Here is a 19691-nt window from a genome sequence, read left to right as displayed (position 1 = left end):
AGGTGGGCACCACGAGGCAAAAGGTGGCTTCAGTGCGGGAAGGTTGGGTGAGGTTTCCCAGGCCCCTCTACCAGCGTCTGTGCCCCAGGGACAGTTAGTTAATCCAGTTCCCTGGGGCTGAACTCTCCCTCTGCCCCGCCCTAGGCGTTCACCTTATCAGCTCTGAATCCTCACAGCCACCCCTAAGTCACACCATTGACAGAGGAGGAGCCCAAGGCCTCCTGAGGTTTGGGAGACCCCCAGCTGGAGACCCCAGGACTGCCTGGCTCCAAGCTCAGCTCCTTCCCTGCTGCTCCCGTCTGAGCTGAATCTGGAGAGGACAGATGTCACTGGGTGAGGGGGATTATGGTCTAGAATGGGCGTTGGGGCATCTGAGGCCGTAACATGGACCCCATAGGAGGCCCTTCTCAAACCTCCCTCCCTCCCATCCTCATGCTGCACAATCCAACCCCTCCCACATTGTAAACAAGACCCACCGGGTTTCTCTTGAAAGCAGGAGAGGCTGTAGGTGGACACAGGAAGAACTTGCAGCAAACTTCCAGGGAAAGAAAAATCTATAGGCAGCACAGGAGGGCCTGGAGCCCTGACCCCAGAGACCTGGTGGAGGAAGGAAGAGATTGGGACCCCCTGGGGTGGAGAGGCGGTCACCCCAAAGCTCCCACAGCACCGCAGGCCTCCCCCACCCCCACTTGTGTGTCGTGCTATGTAGGTCTCTCCACTCAACTAGAAGCCCCTCGAGGGCAGGGGCTTTTGATGCCTCTGCACCACTGTGTCCCCAGCACAGAGCCAGGACTCTTTGGCCCTTGAAATCATCAAGTGCCCTGGAAGGTAAGGCAGGGGCTGGGGCCATGGAGGCATAGGGAAACTGAGGCACAGAGAGGTAAGCCTCGCTCCTGTTCCCCAGTGGAAGATGCCAGTCCGGGACTGGGCTGCCTGTCCCCAGGAAGCTGCACGGTCACACTGTCTCACGGGCGGGGACAGACCTTGAGTTAGCGGTCTCCTGTTTGCCCCTCGGATGCGTGCTCCGTCCCAGTGGATATATCTACCTCCTCTCAGCCCTGCACAGTTCAGAGAGGGGAAGGAGGAGGAGGATTTGTTCCTCTGGTGCCTTCCCTGAAGGGTCACTGCAAATTGGTGGCCTCCCTGCACTGAAGGCCACAGCCCTGACCTGGCCCTCTCCACAAAGCCCTTCAGGCCAAGGATGGTCATGGCCCACGGCCGCTGCCAGCCCCGGGCTCTGCACGGTCCCCTGTGGTTCCCCTCCACCCTGCCCACACCTGTGTCAACAGACCCTTCATTAAACTCTTCTCAAATTATCCCACTGGAGCGTGCCATCTGTTTCCTGCTGGGGCTCTGACTGATACAGACATTTTCGGGTGCCGCCTGCCTATCCACACGCCAAAGAGATGTGGCCAATAGCCAGACGTCTGTGCCTGGGCCCCACCGTGGGCAGGTACACGAACTCCACTCCTTCCTCCCCCTGGCTGGCCGGGAAGGCCAGGGCTGCAGGAAGGGATGGAGCACGTGTACCCTGGCCACTGGCCACTGGAGGAATTTTAGGCGGCCCCCAGGGATCCCCCCACCAGGCGGCAGTCCGTCTCCAGCACCGGCCTGGAGCCAGGGGCTGTCGAAAAGAGCAGGGCCAGACCCACATGGGCAAGGGAAAAAGTGGGTACAGGGGAAAGAGGGCACTGGCCTGGGAGTCAGGGTATCCAGGCTCTGCCCTTGTGGCTTCAGGCAAGACTTTAACATATTCTGGGTCTCAGTTTCTTCCTCTGTGCAGTGGGAGGCCAGCCTGCTGGCCTGGGGGAGCTCAAAGCCCAGGAGAACAATCAAAATCACTGCACCACTCACACACTTGCCCTGTGCCAAGTGCCACCTCACAGCCACTTTAACGGGCTGAGACCGTCATGTCCCCATTTTACAATGGAGGAACCTGAGGCTCAGGTGTGCCGGACAACAGGGCTGAGGAGAAGCAGAGGATAATTCAAATCTGGGCCTGTCTTTCCTCCCTTGGCTTCCAGAACATTCCGTCCTGGTTTTCCTCCCACCTCTCTGGTCGCCTTATCTGTCTCTTCACTGGTTCCTCCCCATCCTCCCATGCTTGGACCCTGGGTCTCTTCCCTTCTCTGTTTACCCTCACTCCCAAGTCAGGTTTTCTCAAATCTTTGTGACCATGACATCATGTCCCAGCACAAACCCTGGGATTCAGGCTCAAATAATTAAAACAAACATTTTGTGAACCTATGTATAGGTATATATACCCTTATGAGGTACATCCACCCTGTTCCATTTTCTTTCAAATATTGATCACTAGCCACCCTATTGATTTCATTGCCCACCCATGGGTCTTGGCCACAGAATATAATGCCCTAGATGATCGCTACTCAAAGTGTAGTCTTTTTTTCTTTTTTTGGCCACGCCATGTGGCACGCAGGATCTTAGTTCCCTGACCAGGGATCGAACCCGCGCCCCCTGCAGTGGAAGTGCAGAGTCTTAACCACTGGACAGCCAGGAGTCTTAGTATCTCCTGGGAGCTTCTCTCAGGCCCTGCCCCAGACCTGCTGAGAACCTGCCTTTCATCAGTATCCTTAGGGCATTCACGTGCACATTAAAGTTTGAGAAGGACTGTTCTGGGTGCCCTTATCCAGACAAATAGTTTTATTTATTTATTTGTTTGTTTTAATAAATTTATTTATTTATTTTTGGCTGTGTTGGGTCTTGCTGCGCGCAGGCTTTCTCTAGTTGCGGCGAGCGGGGGCTACTCTTCATTGCGGTGCGTGGGCTTCTTATTGCGGTGGCTTCTCTTGTTGCAGAGAACAGGCTCTAGGCGTGCAGGCTTCAGTAGCTGTGGCATGCAGGCTCAGTAGTTGTGGCTCGTGGGCTCTAGAGCGCAGGCTCAGTAGTTGTGGCGCATGGGTTTGTTGTTCTGCAGCATGTGGGATCTTCCCGGACCAGGGCTTGAACCTGTGTCCCCTGCATAGGCAGGCAGATTCTTAACCACTGCGCCACCAGGGAAGCCCAGACAAATAGCTTTAAATACCATCCATATACTGGTGGCTCCCAGCTTTGTGTCTCTAGCCAGAACTCTCCCCCAGGCTCCAGGCCCTTAATAAGCAACTCAGACTTCACACATCCAAAACTGGGCTCTATTCGTCCTCTGCCAACTGTTCCTGCCTCAGTCTCCCCATCTCAGACCATGACAGCTCCCTCCTCTCGTTGCTCAAGACTTAAGGGTGACCTTGACTCTTTCTGTTATGCCCCTCATCCAACCTATAAGTAAATCCTGTTGTCTCCTCCCCCCAAATTCCCATTGTTTGTGGGGTTCCCACCACCTTACAGCTGCCGCTCTGGTCACCACCAGCACCTCTGGGAATATAGCAGTCACCGCCTCAGTGGGCTTTCTTGCTTCCACCTTTGCTCCCAACCCATTCTGTACACCATAAAGGGAATCCGTTAAAACCAAGTCAAGTTCCATCCCTCCTCTGCTCAGTGCCCTCTGCGGGCAACCATGTCACTCAGTGTAAAAGGCAGAGCCCCTTAAATGGCCCTGGAGGTTCCCCACCCCTGTCCCCTCTTCGACCTCTGCTCTTCCCCAACTCGCTCAATCCACTGCAGCTGGCCTCCTTGCTGTTCCTTGAACGTACCAAGCACATGCCCACCTCAGGGCCTTTGCACTTGCTGTTCCCGCTCCCTGAAACACTGTCCCCCTAGATAACCACAGGTCTTGCTCTTCATCCTTTAAGTTGCAGCTCAAATGTCGCACGGGCAGTGAGAGCTTCCCATCGCATTATAAATAGCCCTCTCCCCACGCCAGCAATTGGACCTCGGGTGCATGTCCCCATCTGACATACTATATATTGTTTATTCTGTCTGTCTCCCTCTTTACAACAGAAGTTCCATGAGGGCAAGGGCCTTGCTTTGTTTGCTGCTGAATCCCCATAGCTTAGCATAGTGCCTGGTCCACGACAGGCGTTCAGTAAGTGCTCATGCAATGAATGAATGGACTTAACCACTGGGCTACACAGCCTGGGGTCTCATAGGTTGTGATTCTGAGTCTCCAGGTTGTGGGTGTTGGGGGCATTCTGAGCCCAGGGACAGGGTCTCTGAAGAGGGCAAATGACTCCCCAAGGGTACAGGGAGGTGACCAGGGTCAGTGGTCCTGCCAGACTCTATTCTAGAAGAGGGAAATCCCTCAAAGTCTCCCTCTCTTTCCCCGAGGAAAGGTCCTGGTACCTGCCGCCTCCTGGGTGATGTTGACCTTCTTGACAAAACCCGACGATGCCCAAGGTCTAGAGAACCCGTGAAGATGACCTAGGAGGCAGAAGGATTCCACTGGGCCAGGATTCTAGAACCTCTGAGTTGTAGGGACTCTGAGTTCATAGGAAGGGAAACTGAGGCCCAAGAAGGGGAGAGACTGTCCAGCACCCCATGAACCACAGTGGGCAACAGAAGCAGGAGACGCTGCACCAGAACCCCAGGATGGGGGCAGAAGTAGGAGAGGCAGGCAAGGGTCTAGTCCTGTGCCCCTGCCTCGCTGTGTGACCTGGGGCAAACCACACAACCTCTCTGGGTCTGCTTGCCAGAGAGGAAGCCCTGCGCTCGCCTGCTGCGCATGTCCAGTAGGGCTCTGCACCCCCCTCCAAAGCCCCCCCACTGTGGAGCCGCCAGGCCTTCCTGTTTACTCGAGGCCCCTCTCGCGGCTGGGAGGCGACAGCCTTGGCCTCCTCTGCTCCCCGCTTCCGCTTCCTTCCTCTCCCACTTCAGCGCCTCCGGCCAGGCCCTCAGGAGCCCCGAGGCCAAGACTTAGGGGCTCAGTAAACGGGAGGCATCTGAGGACACCTACCTACCTGGGATCCCACCCTGTCCGAGACCCTGAAGTTACAGAGGCACTGTATCAGTCCTCTGAATGGTTAGAATGTTTCAACATCTTGGGACAAGCCTGGAGTGTCCCCAGAGACCTCAAGAGTGTGACAGCTTCTGCTGTCTCAGATCCAATGCCATGCCGCCCTCTCAGCCCACCACTAGGGGCTGAGCACATGCTGACCCTAGAGATGCCCCCTCCTCCCACGCCCTCCCTGGGCTCTCGCCTCCACAGAGCAACTTCTCTCTGAGCTCCTCAAAGTGTGGGCCTCGGACCAGCAGCTGGGGCCTCCCTCCCAAACCAGACTTGCTGAATCAGAATCAGCTTTTTAATAAGACCCCAGGGAGATGCGTGTGCAGGTTAAAGCTGGAAGCGCTGCAGATCTGAGGATCCTGCCTGTTTTAAAAACCCTTCCTGAGCCTCACCTATTAGGTATTCCTGCCCCAAAGGCTTCACTCGCATCTACGAAGCGTCTACAACTAACTTCCAGTTTACAATAAATTCAGGGGACAGGGGAGCTAGTTAAACACCACCACGAAGAAGCAACAGACAAATCTGGAAGGAAGAATTTTCTGCAGGACAGCTGATCCCATCACAGGCCAATGTCAAAGAGTAGGAAGGGCATTCTAGGTTAACAGAGGTTTAATGGACATCACAACCAAATGCAGCATGTGGTCCTGGATAGAATCCCGGTTTGACCAAAGATACATTTTGGGGACAATTGGGGAAAATTGCATGTGGTCTGATTATTACCTATCACAATGTTACTGTTAACTTAGTGTTCTTGGACCTCTGAGTTGTGGCTGTATAGGAAAGTGTCCTTATTTATTGGAAAGTCATGCTGAAGTCAGACTTCAGTGGTGAAATTTTCTCATATCTGTAATTTACTTTAAAATAGCTTGGCGAAAGTAAAACAATGAAGCATGGAAAAATGTTCCCAATTACTAAATCTTGGTGATAGGTATATGGGTGTTCATTATATTATTTCCTCCAATTTTCACTTTGTTTGAAATTTTTCATTAAAAAACAAAGCTCTTTCTGAGCCTCCCATCGGTCTTAAGGGAAAGATTTGATACTTGAGTCAGCATTCAAGGCCCTGAGAGCCCAGCTGCCCACCACCCACCAGGCTTGGCTCTTGCTACTGCCCTGCCTCTAGCCTGCACTCCTGTCCCTCTAGGGCCTCAGCCCTCCCCACAACTGGTCCTCTCCACCTCTGAGGCTCCGCAGAGCTGTTCCCTCCGCCTTTCCATGCCCTCTGTCTCATGGTGAAGCAAACTCCTCTGTACCCTCAAGGCCCCACTCCAGAGTTCCAGTTCAAGGAAACTCCCGCTACCAGGGGCCCCTCTGAGCTCTGTGCACTGAGCTGCCCAGAGCTGGTCTGGGCTGAGTAGGTGGGATGGAATTTTGTGAATACGGCTGCCCTCATTCTGGGAGCCACAGCACAGCAGGCTGGGGGCTCGCGACCCCATCTTTTGCCAGCATAGCCGTTGCTCCGGAAACGTGAACTAAGGAAACCCTCAAAGGGAGGCTCGCGGTGGCAAGGATGGGGTGGTGGTAGTTACTGGAGCTGTTAAAAATTTTGTGCTTTTTTCAAGTTTTCAAGGGTTTTTTTTTTCTTTAGTGAATAAAGTGATTCCATGGTGAATAGTTTGGGTCAGCTTAGGTTTTCATAAACTGAAAACACACCTGAATTAATGAAGCTGTAATTTTAAAAAATGAAGATATTGAAGACAATTTTGTCAGGTGGATTTCTCTTAGCTTTTTATCATCTTGGGGGCATGTTTTTCCACTCTTCCTTGGGCTGATCATGACAACCTCGACAGAGGACGTGTGTGTGCACGTGTGTGTGTGTGCACGTGTGTGCGTGTGCATGCGTGTGTGCATGTTTTAGCCCAGTTTGACAGATGCGACTTGGAGACCCCGAGGTGGGCGGTCACAGAGTGAGTTGGGGCTTCCCGGAGCGCCCGAGGTGGCACGGGGCACAGAAAGACCAGCTGCAGAGACCTTCGGCCCGCACCCCACCCAGGGCCGCATGATGCCTGCCTTCTAGAACCTATCTCCCTGTGCTATCAGTTATTGATTTCGTGTTCTTCTTTCACTAGACTCATCTTTTATAACTTAAATACGTTTATTTTAAAGGAAAGTTTAAATAACTACTGTAAATGGAAAACCAGCCGCACTTGCTGTAGGTAGAAGGGGACACACAGGGGCACCATCAGCCCCGCACAGGATTTCGTTCCAGCTGGGGGTGCCCTGCTGAAGGCTCTCTTGGCTTTAAAGGGAGCCAGCTGGGCTTGGGACATATGTTAGGGACACGTGAGCACCAATGGAGACTCTCCGTGATGAGGTCAAAGAGTGAAAGAGAACAGAAAAGGGAAGATGCTTCTCCCCAGGGGATTCTGGGGCAGCCCCAGAGCACCCCAGCCCTGCACCTCCCTGAGGCTGCTCTGGTCTCCGGTCCCACAGGCCACGGTAACTGACCACCCACACCCCTTGCTCAGTGTGTTCTCATCCTAACCTTGGGGGAGGGTTGGGGGAGGGGGCACTGATCCTAATTCAGATTTGGAAATGGGCTCAGGAAGGGCAGGTTGTGACCTGTCCAGGACCACATGGTGGGATATCCTTCAGGTCTCGTCTCATCAGGGAGGCACCCCTGACCATGACCCCCCATTCAATCCCGATGCCCTTTCCGGACCCTCAGAGCTTCTTGCACCAAGGAGGCCAATTCACTGCCCACTCGGCCAGCTGATGTGTGCTGCCCCCACTGCCCAGGAAGCCCTCCCACAGCCCATGACCACGCTGCCTGCTCCAGCCCAGTCCCCAGCAGAGGTTCGGGACAGAGAACACACTCGGAGAGCTAAGGGGCTCAGGACCAAGGCCACACGACAAGGATGCAGAGGAACCCAGGCCAGGGCCCAGCTCTGCCTGACCACGAGTCCCCGAGAGCCAGGACCACTCCTCAGTCACCCAGTGTCCCCAGGCCTGGCACAGCCCAGGCCCAGCACGTCATGTGTGAGGAAGGGCCCTGCGTCTTCCAACGGAGCTAGGAGAGGGGCGCCGGCTGAGGTGGGCTGAGGGGCCCGAAGAGGTACGGGAAGGGCAGGGGCTGGGACTCAAGTCTGGGGCGGCCACACCATGTGAATCATCCCTGATGGAATCAAAGAAAAAGGAGTAAAACTGAATGTCCTTGGAAATTCCTTTAGTGCTCGGCTGTCCATGAAAACAGGATAAAGTGGCTTCCTCTGCCTGTGCTCCGGCCGGGCAGGGTGGAAGCGCTGAGCTCAGGCTGGGAAGGCCTTGAGTCAGGACGAGGGTGGGGCCGGGCTCTGAGCTGGGGAAGGGGCTCCAGCTTTGCTACTTGAGGGCGTCCAGGTGGGTGCAGACCTGGGAGAAGACACTGTCCACGGAGCCTTCGGCATTGACCTGTGGGGAGATGGGCCATGAGGGCAGGATGCCGGGGAAGGCTGGGTGGGCCCCACCGAGGCAGGGGGCTGACCTCTCCCGAAAGCCAGGCCAGGCTCCCCGAGCCCAGCCTCAGTGGACAGCAGGCCCTCATCCAACCAGTGGGGAAACCAAGGCCCAGACAGGAGAGCTGGCCCAAGGTCACAGCAATTTGAGGCCAAGCCAGGCAAAGACCCAGGTTTCCTAGGGCCCCCTCGGGCCCGCACCTTGCGAATGATGCCGCGTTTCTCGTAGAAGGCGATCACGGGCTCTGTGGCCTTGTAGTAGGTCTCCAGGCGCTTCTTGATGGTCTCTTCATTGTCGTCCACACGTCCGCTGGTCTCTCCACGCTTCAGGAGCCGCTTGGTCATGGTCTCGGGGCCTGCGTCCACGTACAGCAGCAGCGTGGGATGTCCGATCTGCGGGCGGGGCACTATTTACAGGGGCTTCATTCCTGCCCCCTGGGGCTATCTCCTCCCCATCTTCCCACTTCTGAGTCCCCACTGAGACCCACTCGGACCCTCAAGCCCTTCCTGCAAGGCAGCCTGAGGGACCTTCCTAAAACCAATCTGCCCTGCCCCTCCCCTGCTCAAACCTCTTCCATGGCTCCCCAGTGCCCTCAGGAGAAAGTCTTAACTCCTTACCTGACCTACCCTTCCCACCCTCCTCATCTCGTGCTTCTCAGTCCTTTGCTCTCCTGGCTTCAGCCACACAGACTGTCAGTGGTCTGGGCTCTCATCCACCTCCTCCCTTGCCAGGCCTTTGCTCATGCCGGGAACCTTGGCCAGGAACCCTTTCCCTCAATACCAAGTGCTCGCCTTCAGATTTGAGCTAAAATCTCATTCCTCTAGGACAGTCTTTGCAGATGCCCAACCCCCCACCATCCCAGCTCTCTGGGACATGCTCTTCCAGTCCCCTTTACTTCTGCCTCGAGCTTGTCTCAGGAGCGCCTCTGGTTATTTACTTAAGGTCCCTCTCCCAGCCAGGCCTGGAGCCCCCGAGGGCAGGTAGGTGCGTCTTATACCTGCAAGGCTGGATATGAACTTGACAAAGGAATAAGGAGGGCTGAGTGAAGGGGCGAGGGCCTGCTGAGCTCTGGGGGTTCTGAACAATGTCACTGTCATTGCAGTAAGCATTTCATCCACGGGGAAGATTTGGAAGGGCCAGAAAGCCGACCAGTCCTCCTTCGGTGAGGCCCAGGCGCCCCCTGGTGTCCAGAGCTAAGAAGACCAGGTGCCCAGCCCGCACAGTAGCACTCACAACAGCCCCAGGAGGGATGGGTTAACTTTCATTAACCACATTTTCTAGATGTGACCCTGAGGGCCTGAGGTGACATCATGCATCTGGTACATCAGGACATGCCTCAGGGCTGCCTGGCATCTGACCTCAGGGTCCATGGCCTCCTAGTCTGAAGGAAACCCAGCCAATCCCCATTGCATAGATAGGGAAACTGAGGCCCAGACCAGGACAGACACTTTCTTGAGGTCTTGCAGCCATTTCGAGGTCAAGGAATATAATATCCTCCCTCTGGATGAGGCTCAAAGCTATGGAAGCCCAAAGATGGCCCAGCCTCACAGAGACAGGCAATGGGGATGGAGGTCTGTCCTGCCCCAGCCCCCTAAGATGTCCGGTCCTCCCCGCAGGCATTCCTGCTGCCGAGAAGCCCTCCCTGAGCCCGCACCCACCCTTAGAGGTCAGCAGACCTCTCCCTCCTCCTAGGCACTTGCAGTTTCATCTGTTTCCCCCATATGGCCTGTGACATCAGAGGTACTGGTGTATGTGTGTGCAACTGTGTGTGCACATATGTGTGCATCTCTGTGCATCCCTGTATCTGGATGTACTGCATCCGTGCACACACGTTGCATGAGAGTGCGTGTGTGTACATTACATGCCTGTGTACATGTGTGCATATGCCTCTGGCCTTGTGCATGTGTGTCTGTACCTGTGTGCACATGTACGTGTGCTTGTATGCCTGTGGGCACATGTGCCTGCACATGTGTGTGTTTGGGTGAGGTGCTCCCCCACTGTGGAAAGTCTTCCTGGGGGACACCCATGCCAGGCAGCCCAGAGCCCTCATCCTCAAGGCTCACTCTTTCTAGCCAGATTCCCCGTGGCGCCTGGAAGGAGACTAGACGCCCCTCTGTGGCATTCGAGGCCTCAGCCCGGCCTGAAGGTCCCCACCCACATCACTGCCGGTTGCCCTGCCCCACAGATTCTGTTCTCCCCACACCAGCGTGACCCTTCCAGCCCTAGCCATGCTGTTCCCTGCCCCTCTGATAGTGTGTTTATGGGGTGCCAAGCCCCACTTTTGAAGGATGCATTCTCTCTAATTCCCACGCTGCCCCTCAAGGCAGCTGCGAACTGTCTGTCCCCATTTTGCAGTTGGGGACACCGAGGTTCAGAGAGGCAGACTGACTGGCCCAAGGCCTCAAGCAGCTGAGCTGGAACCTGTGGCCAGGTTTGTGAATTCCCCAGCCTTTGCCTGCCCATCCCATGTCACAGCTCCATGAGGTTGCACTTACCCTCCGCTCAAACTCTTCTCCCTGTCGCACCTCCCGGGGGTAGCCGTCGATCAGGAAGCCTTTGGAAGTATCTACCTTGGCCACCATGGCATCTCGGAGCATGTCCAACACTGTGTCCTGGAGGCGTGGCAAAAGAAGGCGGAGTCATGAGCCCCTATTCTCCACCCCCTCCTCGGGCCTCTGCACGCGTGGCCCCACAGCCTGAAACGCCTTCTGCCCTAACACACATTTCCCAAACAAGCCTCCCTCTCCAGGAAGTCTTCTGTGAACTGTGACGACTTGATTGATTGATTGAATCATTCATTCATTTGTTCATTCATTCATTTCTTCATTCACTCAATAATATGACTGAGCCCCTCCTCCCAGCCTCCTGTCTGGGCCCTGAGGACACAGCTGTGAACAAAGCAGACCTTCCCTGCCCTCCGCAAACTCACAGTCTGCTGAGGGGACAGACAATTACACAGTTGATTTATAGTTTCCAAGCATGACATGGGTTATACGGGCAAAGAAGGGAGGCTACTGGAGTATAAAGTTGGCGGGAGGGGGGGTCTTAGCCTAAGTCTGAGGAGTCAGCAAGGTATGAAAGATGAGGAGGAAAGAACATTCCAGGCAGGAAAGAGTGTGACCAATGTGAGGGGACAGAAAGGCCAGGGTGGTGGGAGTCTGGAAGGGTTGGCAGGGCAGGTCCTGGAGGCTCTTGGGAGCTTCCGGAAGGAGCTTTCTGCCAAGGGCAGTGGGGACCCTCAGGAGGGTTCAGAAACAGGGAAGGTCATGGTCAGCCTTGCTAGTGTGTCATGGGCTTTGCTGGCTGGTGTCCACTCAGGGCCACCATCACCCCCAACCCTCACCCTGCCGGGGCCCACTCACCAGTGGCACCAGCTGCCCCTTCTCCATGATTTCCGACAGCATCTTGCCCCTGGCTGAGCCTGAGCTGACCTCAGCCCGCAGGAGGTCCCCGGTGGAGAGGTGGGTGTAGCCGTACTTCTGGACAATCTTCTCACACTGGGTGCCCTTCCCCGAGCCAGGCCCGCCTGCAAGCGCCCGCCCTTTCAGAAGCCCCGAGAAATGGGACCCCTGCAGGGACAGGGTCTGCCCGGGTCACCCAGTGAAGCGGGGGCAGAACCCAGGGTGCAGCCCCAGTCCCAGGCTCCCACCAGGGCCTGCACAGCCCCGCCCTGCCTGCTGCCTCACCCGCCTGCCTTGGACTCACCCACCACAAAGATGATCTTGGTTTTCTTCAGCTTCTCTGTGGGAGAGAAAAGGGAAGCAGAGCTCAGTGAGTCACTGGACAGAGAACCAGAGGTACCTCTGGGATCCCAGGCCTGTGCTGGGCCCCAGGCAGTTGCACACACATAGCTCATGGTCCCGTCAGAGAGGCAGATGATTCGGCCCAGAGTGAGGGATAATAGGGCGAGGAAAAGTCAGAGACTGAGACAGGCCAGGGAGAAGAGGGTGTTCCAGGCAGAGAGGCAGTGGCCTGAAGGCTACGGGCTCAGCACACGCTGTGAGGGTGCCCCTCAGGGACTCGGACGCCAGCCCTCGCGGCCCCTCCCTGTGGGCAGCTGGACCGAGACGCCCGGTCACCTCGGGCGTTAGCGTCTTCCACGCTGCGGGCGTCTGGTGCCGAGCAGCAGGCCTGCATGGTCCTGCTCCGCCGTGTCCCCTACCCTTCCCCTCCCAGGCCCTGGGCCAGCCTGCCGCCTGCCTTTCCTGGGCGGTACCAGTGCGGAGTTGGCAACCACAACATACGTTGCCCTGGAGACGGTTGCCGGGGAAGAGGGCTCTGGTGGGCACGTGGAACCCTTGCCCGGAGAGGGAGGGAGCTTACGTTTCAACCTCTATCTCAGAACTCAGCAAGAACGTAGCCCCACCAGAGAGAGGGGAACCTAGGCCTAGAGGCAGGGCCCTGCTCCAGGGATGCCAGAGCTAGGACTGGGGCCAGGGCCTCTTCCCAGGCTGCCAGGCCTTCCCCACTTGTCAGGGAAGTAGGAGCTCGCTGTGTGCACTTAGGAAAGAAGTCCCTGCCCCAGTGGGGAGGTGAGCTCAGCAGTTCCCCAGGGTCCTCCCAGCCACGGGGCTGGAGGTCTAGAGGAGCTGCCGAAGAACGACTTCTGTGGGTCCCCATCGTCTGCTGCCGTGTGATGGGCACAAGCGTGGCCGTGGGGGGAGGCCACAGCCCAGTGGCAGCGGATGTTCAGAGGCCCGGGGGTGGAAGGATGACCGCCGGCCTCAGGCCGCAGCAGCAGCCAGGACAGCTGGGTTCCTTTAAGAGCCGCCCAAGCCGAGGCCCAGCGCCAGGGAGGGACGGGTGGTGCTGCCAGGAGGCGGGCCAGCCGGGCTCTTGGCCCACGTCTCCCTCCAGGTCCCAGCCTGTAGGAGCCAGGAGGGCCCAAGACATCCTCAAGACCCACCCCTGCTGGTCCGGGAGAGGGGCAGGAATGTGTCATTGTTTGCCTTGGCATTTGCACTCTTGGGGCCTCTCCACAGGGCAGGCCTTCCCTCACCAGTGCCGCCTCCCTCTCCAGAAAGAGCCAGAGATTCAGCTCTATAAATACCAGTGTAGGAGGTGAGCTGTGGGGCCCTTAGGAGCCTCAAGGAGGCCTCTCCCCTTCTAAAAGTAATCCTGGAGCTGGTATATCCCGCGAGAGGCCTGAGGAGGATGCTGGAGGCCCCCAGATAGGCCCCTTCTAGCAGCCCCAGAGCCACGTCCGAACCCTCCCCGAATGTCTTCCGAAAGCCCACCCCCTAAACAGATGGGCACACTGAGGCCCAGGCTGTGAGCAGGAAAAGAGAGGAGCTTCCGTACCTTCCATCCTGCCGAGGTCTGGGGAGCCGAGGCAGCACTCTGCAAGACAAGGGCACAGGCGGGGCGGGTGAGGGGGATTCTCCTGCCTCTGCTCCCGCCCCGCCACGTGGTGTGGCTAGGCCCTGACCGTCCTCTGGGGGTGGAGGGGCCGTTGGGGGCAGGGAAGGCCCAGGAGGCTGGGAGAACTTGACAAAGTCCCCTTTCCTCTGGGTGCCTCCACTGTCCTGTCCCTGCCTCCTCCCTCTGGAGCCAGACAGCGGCGGGCAGCACCGAGGGGCACAAACAGCCACACAAGCAACCGCTGAGCTGCTCCCCTTGCAATTCCCGGAAAACAGACCCTGGGTCCTGCATCTGCCCGACAACTTGACAACGCTCCCCTGGGCCGGGGGGAAGTCCCGGAGGAAGGCAGGTGGGAGGGGAGCTGCACGTGTCCTCATCTGGGATGAGGTTTGGACCAGGATGCTCAAAGGGACACAGAGGCCCAGGGTGGGAGAGAAATTTGCGGGGCTGCTCACGTGGCCACAGCCTGTACGGTCCTCAACTGAGGGAGTCCCCAGGCTCTCACCCTTGCACAGGCCCAACTTCCACCCCTGATGTGGCCCCTGCCCACACTTTCCCCTCAGTGTGTAAATCAAGCCCAATGCCTCCTGGGACCCCCCCGCTCTGCATCCACAGCCCCAGGGGTCTCCCTCCACCTTCCCTTCCCATCAGTGTCTTCAGAGTTACTGCAACACATCTTTGGCCCCCACTTCTTTACTCCCCACCCACCAGCCCTCCCCAAGGCCGCCCGCAACCATCAGAGACACTCTTGCCTTGGCCTTTGACCCTCAACCCTTGGCCAGCATTCCTCCTGCCGGGGACGTCCCCACCCGGGGCCCCTACTCCACCCTCTCACTTTTGGCGTCAGGTTCCCAGGACCCCCATCCCTGCTCAGCCAGCCCAGGCCTCCTCTCCCGGCCCCAAACATCTACAGCCCCTGGACAGGCCCAGAGACCCTGCAGACCCCGAGCCTCTAAACAGTCCCTCCCATGTCCCCAGCATTGTGCCCTATCACCCAGCCAGAGGCTGCAGTCAGAGTGAACGCCCTTCTCCCCACGCACATCCACCCCACACACGCAAGTCCCAGCCCTCCGCTCCTGAACTTCCCTCCAGTCTGTGTCCTCACCGCCACTGCCTTGTTCCAAGCAGGGGATCTGGCCACTGCTCCAGCCTCCCGTGGGCCTCCTCACCTCCATACCCCACCAGGCAATCTGCAGGGTTTTCTCTGACAAGCATCAAACCACGTCTTTACCTGCTTAAAACCCTTCCATGTATGGCCCCCTCAGTCCCCAGGATGAACCCTAATGTAGCTGACTGGGCCCAGCAAGCTGGCCCCCAGCACCTTCTGCAGCCTTATCAGCCACTGCTTGAACTGCTTCGATCTCCCTCATCCACCACGACCGTGTCCCACTCCAGGGCCCGGTTAATGTTGCACCCAACACCTGGATGCCCTTCCCCAAGGTGCTACTGTTTAGGACTCAGTTCAGGTGTCACCTCCTTCAGGAAGCCTTCCTGGACTCTGCTTTCCACTCTCACACTGGCAGGTGACCGTCGCCCAGCATCACACACACCGCACTGTACTGGGCCTCTCTGTTGTACACCGCAGGCCTGTGTCCACCACACTGGGCCCGGCCCCGGCTGAGCACAGCGCTGGGAGCCTCACTCCATCCTCACAGTCACCTTGGGAGGGAAGTGAGGCTTGGAGAGGAGGAGAGACTTGCTCCAGGGCCTGGCTGAGGTCACACTTGGGGCTACGTTTTCTGCTGCCCTGGGCCTGGCACCCACTAGGTCCTTTAGCAGCTTTGCTGACCGTCCCGCTGCTCACGGGGTATGAGTTATAACCTCTTTCCTGCTGAGTGTGCTTAAGGAAGAGTAGGAGCTGCCAGTGCCCCTCTGCAGCTGGTGGGGGAGGGAGAGGGTCCCCCGGCCAGGGACAGCCGGCAGCGACACCCTGAGGAGTGTTCCCGACCCCCCCGCCCTGCCCCCTCCCGGTAACCTAAGCCCCTCTGTCCTGCTGGCACCTGCCGCTTCTCGGTCCAAAATAACTTCGGTTGTGAGGAGTCCTCACAGAAGCCAGGGGTCCAGGACAGAGCTGGGTTACGGGCTCTGCACCCAGGCCTTATATGGCCCCCAGATCAGGGCCACGGCAACTCCTAATATGACTGGGTGGTCTGCTGAGGGGCCTGGGGAGCTGAGGCCCGATGGCACAGCGACTTCATCTCAATCACAAGGCAAGGCCAGGGCAAGACCCAGGTCTCCCAGCTTCTGACCAAGAGCAGCATTTCCAGTGGTTGGCAACTGGCTAGGGTTCAAATCCCAACTCTATCACTCAGCTGTGTGACCTTGGGCAGGTGGTGTACCCTCTCTGGGCTTGTACCCTCAGGCCCAGTCCTGCTGCTGCTGGAGAGTCCTAGGTAGGTAACTGAGCAGCACTCAGGAAAGGCCCCATGGGCTGTCCCAGGGCTCCCACAGGGCCCCTGCCTTTCAGGAGGCTGGGGCAGGGGGCCAAACATCCAGGGGGCTTCCCGTCCCCCCAGCACTCAAAATGACATGACAGGATAGCTCCTCCCATCACCTAGGCTGCCCCTGCCCAGGTCCTCGGGGCAGGGAGTCCAGCCACAGCTCCCCCTCCCCAGTCCCCAGCTGGGACGTGCCAAGGGCAGGGACCTGGAGCCCCAAGAGTGCCGGCAGGACAAAGGGGTGACTGTTGCGGAGGCTGGGAGGGAGAGCAACATACACACACACACACATCCACAATGGCACACACAGTGTGGCACAGATACCCAGAGCAGCGCCTGGGGAATACAGGCAAGCAGATGTATACAGATCACAACCATGGATACAAACACACAGCCACACAAACCCCGAGGGTACCCTGACACACACAAACACGCACCCCCCAGGTGCGCGCGGCTTCCCCACTCCCCGCAGGGGCACCCCACACACGTGCACAGGCACACACACACGGGCACACACTGACCTGAGGGAGGGGTGCGGGGGGCACCGGGGACAGTGCGTGCCCTGCCCGTCCTCACCGGCCGCCCGCCCGCAAAGGCGACTATTTATAAGGCTGTCAGCAGCGCACGGCATGCCGGGAGCCAGCGCTCCTTGATGGCAGGGAGGGAGGGACAGAGGGAGGGAGAGCGGACCGGGAAGGGAGGGGGCACTGGACCAGAGCGGAGCCCTGATGGGAAGCCAGGCCGGGCGCCCTCGCCCGTGCACCTGCAGGTGGCTGTGCCTGCACACGCATAGGGTACTTTACAGCTTCCCCAGGGTTTTTCATTCCTTCGTTACCCGCACTGTGCCCGCATGACTCCAGGGGGACAGGACCAGGCTTCCTGTATGACAGCTGGGGAAACATGCCCAGAGAGGAGAGGCTCTTTGCACAAAACCCCACAGCAAATTGGTGGCAGAGAGAAGCCAGAACCAGGGATGGAGGGCACCGAGGCATGGATTCTGGGGGATTTGCTGGCTGGACAAAGTTCCCCAGCCCCTCCTTGGATCCTGCCCAGAGGCCCCTGGGCCAAGACCCACCTGGATCTCCTCCTCCTCTGTTTGAAGGGACCCAAGAGCTCCTCTGGGACGGTAACTTCCCGGGACTCCAAAGACCACCCACATACCCATCTCCGAGGCGGTGGCTGTGTAGATTATAAAAAAACCCAGCCAGGCAGCTCCCAGTGAGGCCGTGTGAGGATGTGGGTCATTCAGAATGCTGAGGGCACCCAGATGGGGGACTGACAATCCTGATAAAAAAGAACAGCTCCCATTAATGAGACTCAGTGGGCACCAGGTGCCGGGCAGAGCACTGGACTCAGACCATGTCTGTCAGTCCTTAAATACAGAGAAGGAAAGTGAGGGTCACAGTTGTAAAAGAGCTTGCCTGGGGTTCCCAGGCAGAGAGTGATGTATTTACCCAGCATTTTGCATGAGACTGGGACACAGCAATAGGTGCCCAATGATGTAGCAGAACAGAGATGAGAGCCTAGGACCATGCAGCTTCAGAACTCAGGCACTTGACCACTAGACCCCATCACAACCTTGAAGGCAGCAGCCCCAGATGGAGGGGGTTGAATTTGGAATTTGTCTTGCAGGCACAAAAGAGCCATGGAAGGTATTTAAGCAAGAGGATGAGACTATCAGAAGGGTGAGACCACCTTAGATGGGTGGTTTCTTAGCAACAACAGCAGCCTGGACACCAGGACGCCTGGGCCTAATCCCAGCACTGCGACCTGTGACGTCAGACAAGGTTCTTATTCATTGGGATTTTAGTTTCGCCATTTGTGGGAGGGGTGAGTAGTGGGTCAGAGAGTCTGCCTTAGAAATTGTTTGAAAGGCCCTCTCGAAAGCTGTAGGTGGTTGTGTGAACTGGCAAATTGATGATGGGGAAAGCAAATTGATGATGTCAATCAAACTTTAAAATGTGTCTTTCTATTCTTAGGAATCACACAAGTGGGCGCAAAACGTGTACAGGATGTTCTCTAGTGCCAGTGGAGACTGACTGATGGGAAGGACAGTGGCACAGACAGTGACGCTGGGGAGATGGCAACTGCCCTAGAGTCAGCTGGAGAAAGGAAGCTGGAGGTCTGTGTAGCTGGTGGGGCAAGAGAAAGAGGCAAAAGGCCCAACAGCACTGATCTTATCCCACCTTCATGAAAACAATTCTAAACATGCGGATGTGTATGTGCGTGTGTGTAGAATTTATTTTTAATTTTTATTTTTTTTTGCATTTTAACATCTGTGAAATCGGGCTTCCCTGGTGGCGCAGTGGTTAAGAATCCGCCTGCCAATGCAGGGGACAAGGGTTCAAGCCCTGGTCCGGGAAGATCCCACATGCCGCAGAGCAACTAAGCCCGTGGCCACAGCTACTGAGCCCGTGTGCCACAACTACTGAAGCCCGCGCGCCTAGAGCCCGTGCTCCGCAACAAGAGAAGCCACGACAATGAGAAGCCCGTGCACCACAATGAAGACCCAACACGGCCAAAAATAAAAATAAATAAATAAATTTATAAAACAAAACAAAAATCTCTGAAATCGTTTTGTCTTATAATCAAATCAGTGGTATCTTAAAGTTGACGAACTACAGCAGAACTGAGAGAGCAGCTGTGCGCACAGGATCGCCTGAGTGGGGGTAGGACTTTCACTTCTTAAAGGCTTCTCCATGCTTTTTTTTTTTTTTAAATATAACAAGCATCTATAGGTGTACATTGAGGAAATAAGCCAGTCATAAAAAGACAAATATTGTATGATTCTACTTATACAAAGTATCTAAAGCAGTCAAATTCATAGAAACAGAAAGTAGAATGATAGTTACCAGGTGCTTAGGGGAAAGGGAGAATTTCAGATAGGCAAGATGAAAAATTTCTGGGGATCTGTTTCACAACAGTGTAAAAAAACTTAACACTACTAAACTGTACACTTAAAAATGGGTAAGTGGTAAATCTTATGTGCTTTTTTTCCACAATAAAAAAACCTTAAAAATCTTACAAACTGAACAAAAAATATTTTAAGTACCTGTTTTAATTATTTCATTTGCGCATGACCTATGGATTTTCCACCAATGCTGGGATATTAAAGTTTCAGGATTTTTTTCCCGGTTACACTCTAAAGAAAGAAAAAAAGGGAGAGGGGAAGGGAGGGAGGGAGGAAGGCAGGAGAGAAGTAGGGAAGGAGAAAAGGAAGGAAGGGAGAGAGGGAAAGAAAACAAAGTACACGGAAGAAAAATCTGGAAGATTAAACCCTAGACTGTCAACAGAGAATAGGACTGGGTGATACCCTCGCTTTCCATCTTACAGTGTTTGTATAGTTCAAGTTATTTTAAAACATAAAAAAAAATACCTAAAACATAACCATACAAAACGAAACCAATTTTTAAAAAACATTTTAAAATATTCTAGCTAATAAAGAATTCCAATGAGCCAGCATCGGGGGATATATCTGGGGTGGCCCCTCTCTGAAGTGCACAGCTGGATCCATGCGTCCAGCACATGGGGCTCAGGTGTGGGGCTGCCCTGGGCGGGCC

General features: G+C 56.2%; 1 protein-coding gene and 1 long non-coding RNA gene across 3 annotated transcripts; one reads left to right on the top strand and one right to left on the bottom strand.

Moving 5' to 3' along the window:
• Positions 1–2674: 2674 nt before the first annotated feature.
• LOC309664655 lies at positions 2675–8259 on the top strand. The gene is made up of 2 exons (XR_014265973.1): positions 2675–2861; positions 2898–8259. It is a non-coding gene; the product is annotated as an uncharacterized lncRNA (long non-coding RNA).
• AK1 (adenylate kinase 1) lies at positions 8047–16762 on the bottom strand. 2 transcript variants are annotated; one of them, XM_082470251.1, is made up of 7 exons: positions 16653–16762; positions 13634–13672; positions 12038–12073; positions 11695–11858; positions 10828–10944; positions 8533–8724; positions 8047–8287 (listed from the first exon to the last, which is right to left on the bottom strand). In XM_082470251.1, the coding sequence occupies exons 2-7, from the start codon at positions 13638–13640 to the stop codon at positions 8219–8221; spliced, it is 585 nt and encodes a 194-aa protein (XP_082326377.1). In that variant the 5' UTR covers positions 13641–13672; positions 16653–16762; the 3' UTR covers positions 8047–8218. The 2 variants fall into 2 exon arrangements, with proteins under 2 accessions (XP_082326377.1, XP_082326376.1); XM_082470250.1 differs by lacking the exons at positions 13634–13672; positions 16653–16762 and adding an exon at positions 12412–12508.
• Positions 16763–19691: the final 2929 nt, after the last annotated feature.

This window comes from Balaenoptera physalus (assembly GCF_965194825.1).
Source record: "Balaenoptera physalus genome assembly, chromosome: 7".
Taxonomy (NCBI): Eukaryota; Metazoa; Chordata; class Mammalia; order Artiodactyla; family Balaenopteridae; genus Balaenoptera; species Balaenoptera physalus.
This window is presented reverse-complemented; position numbering and strand designations above follow the sequence as displayed.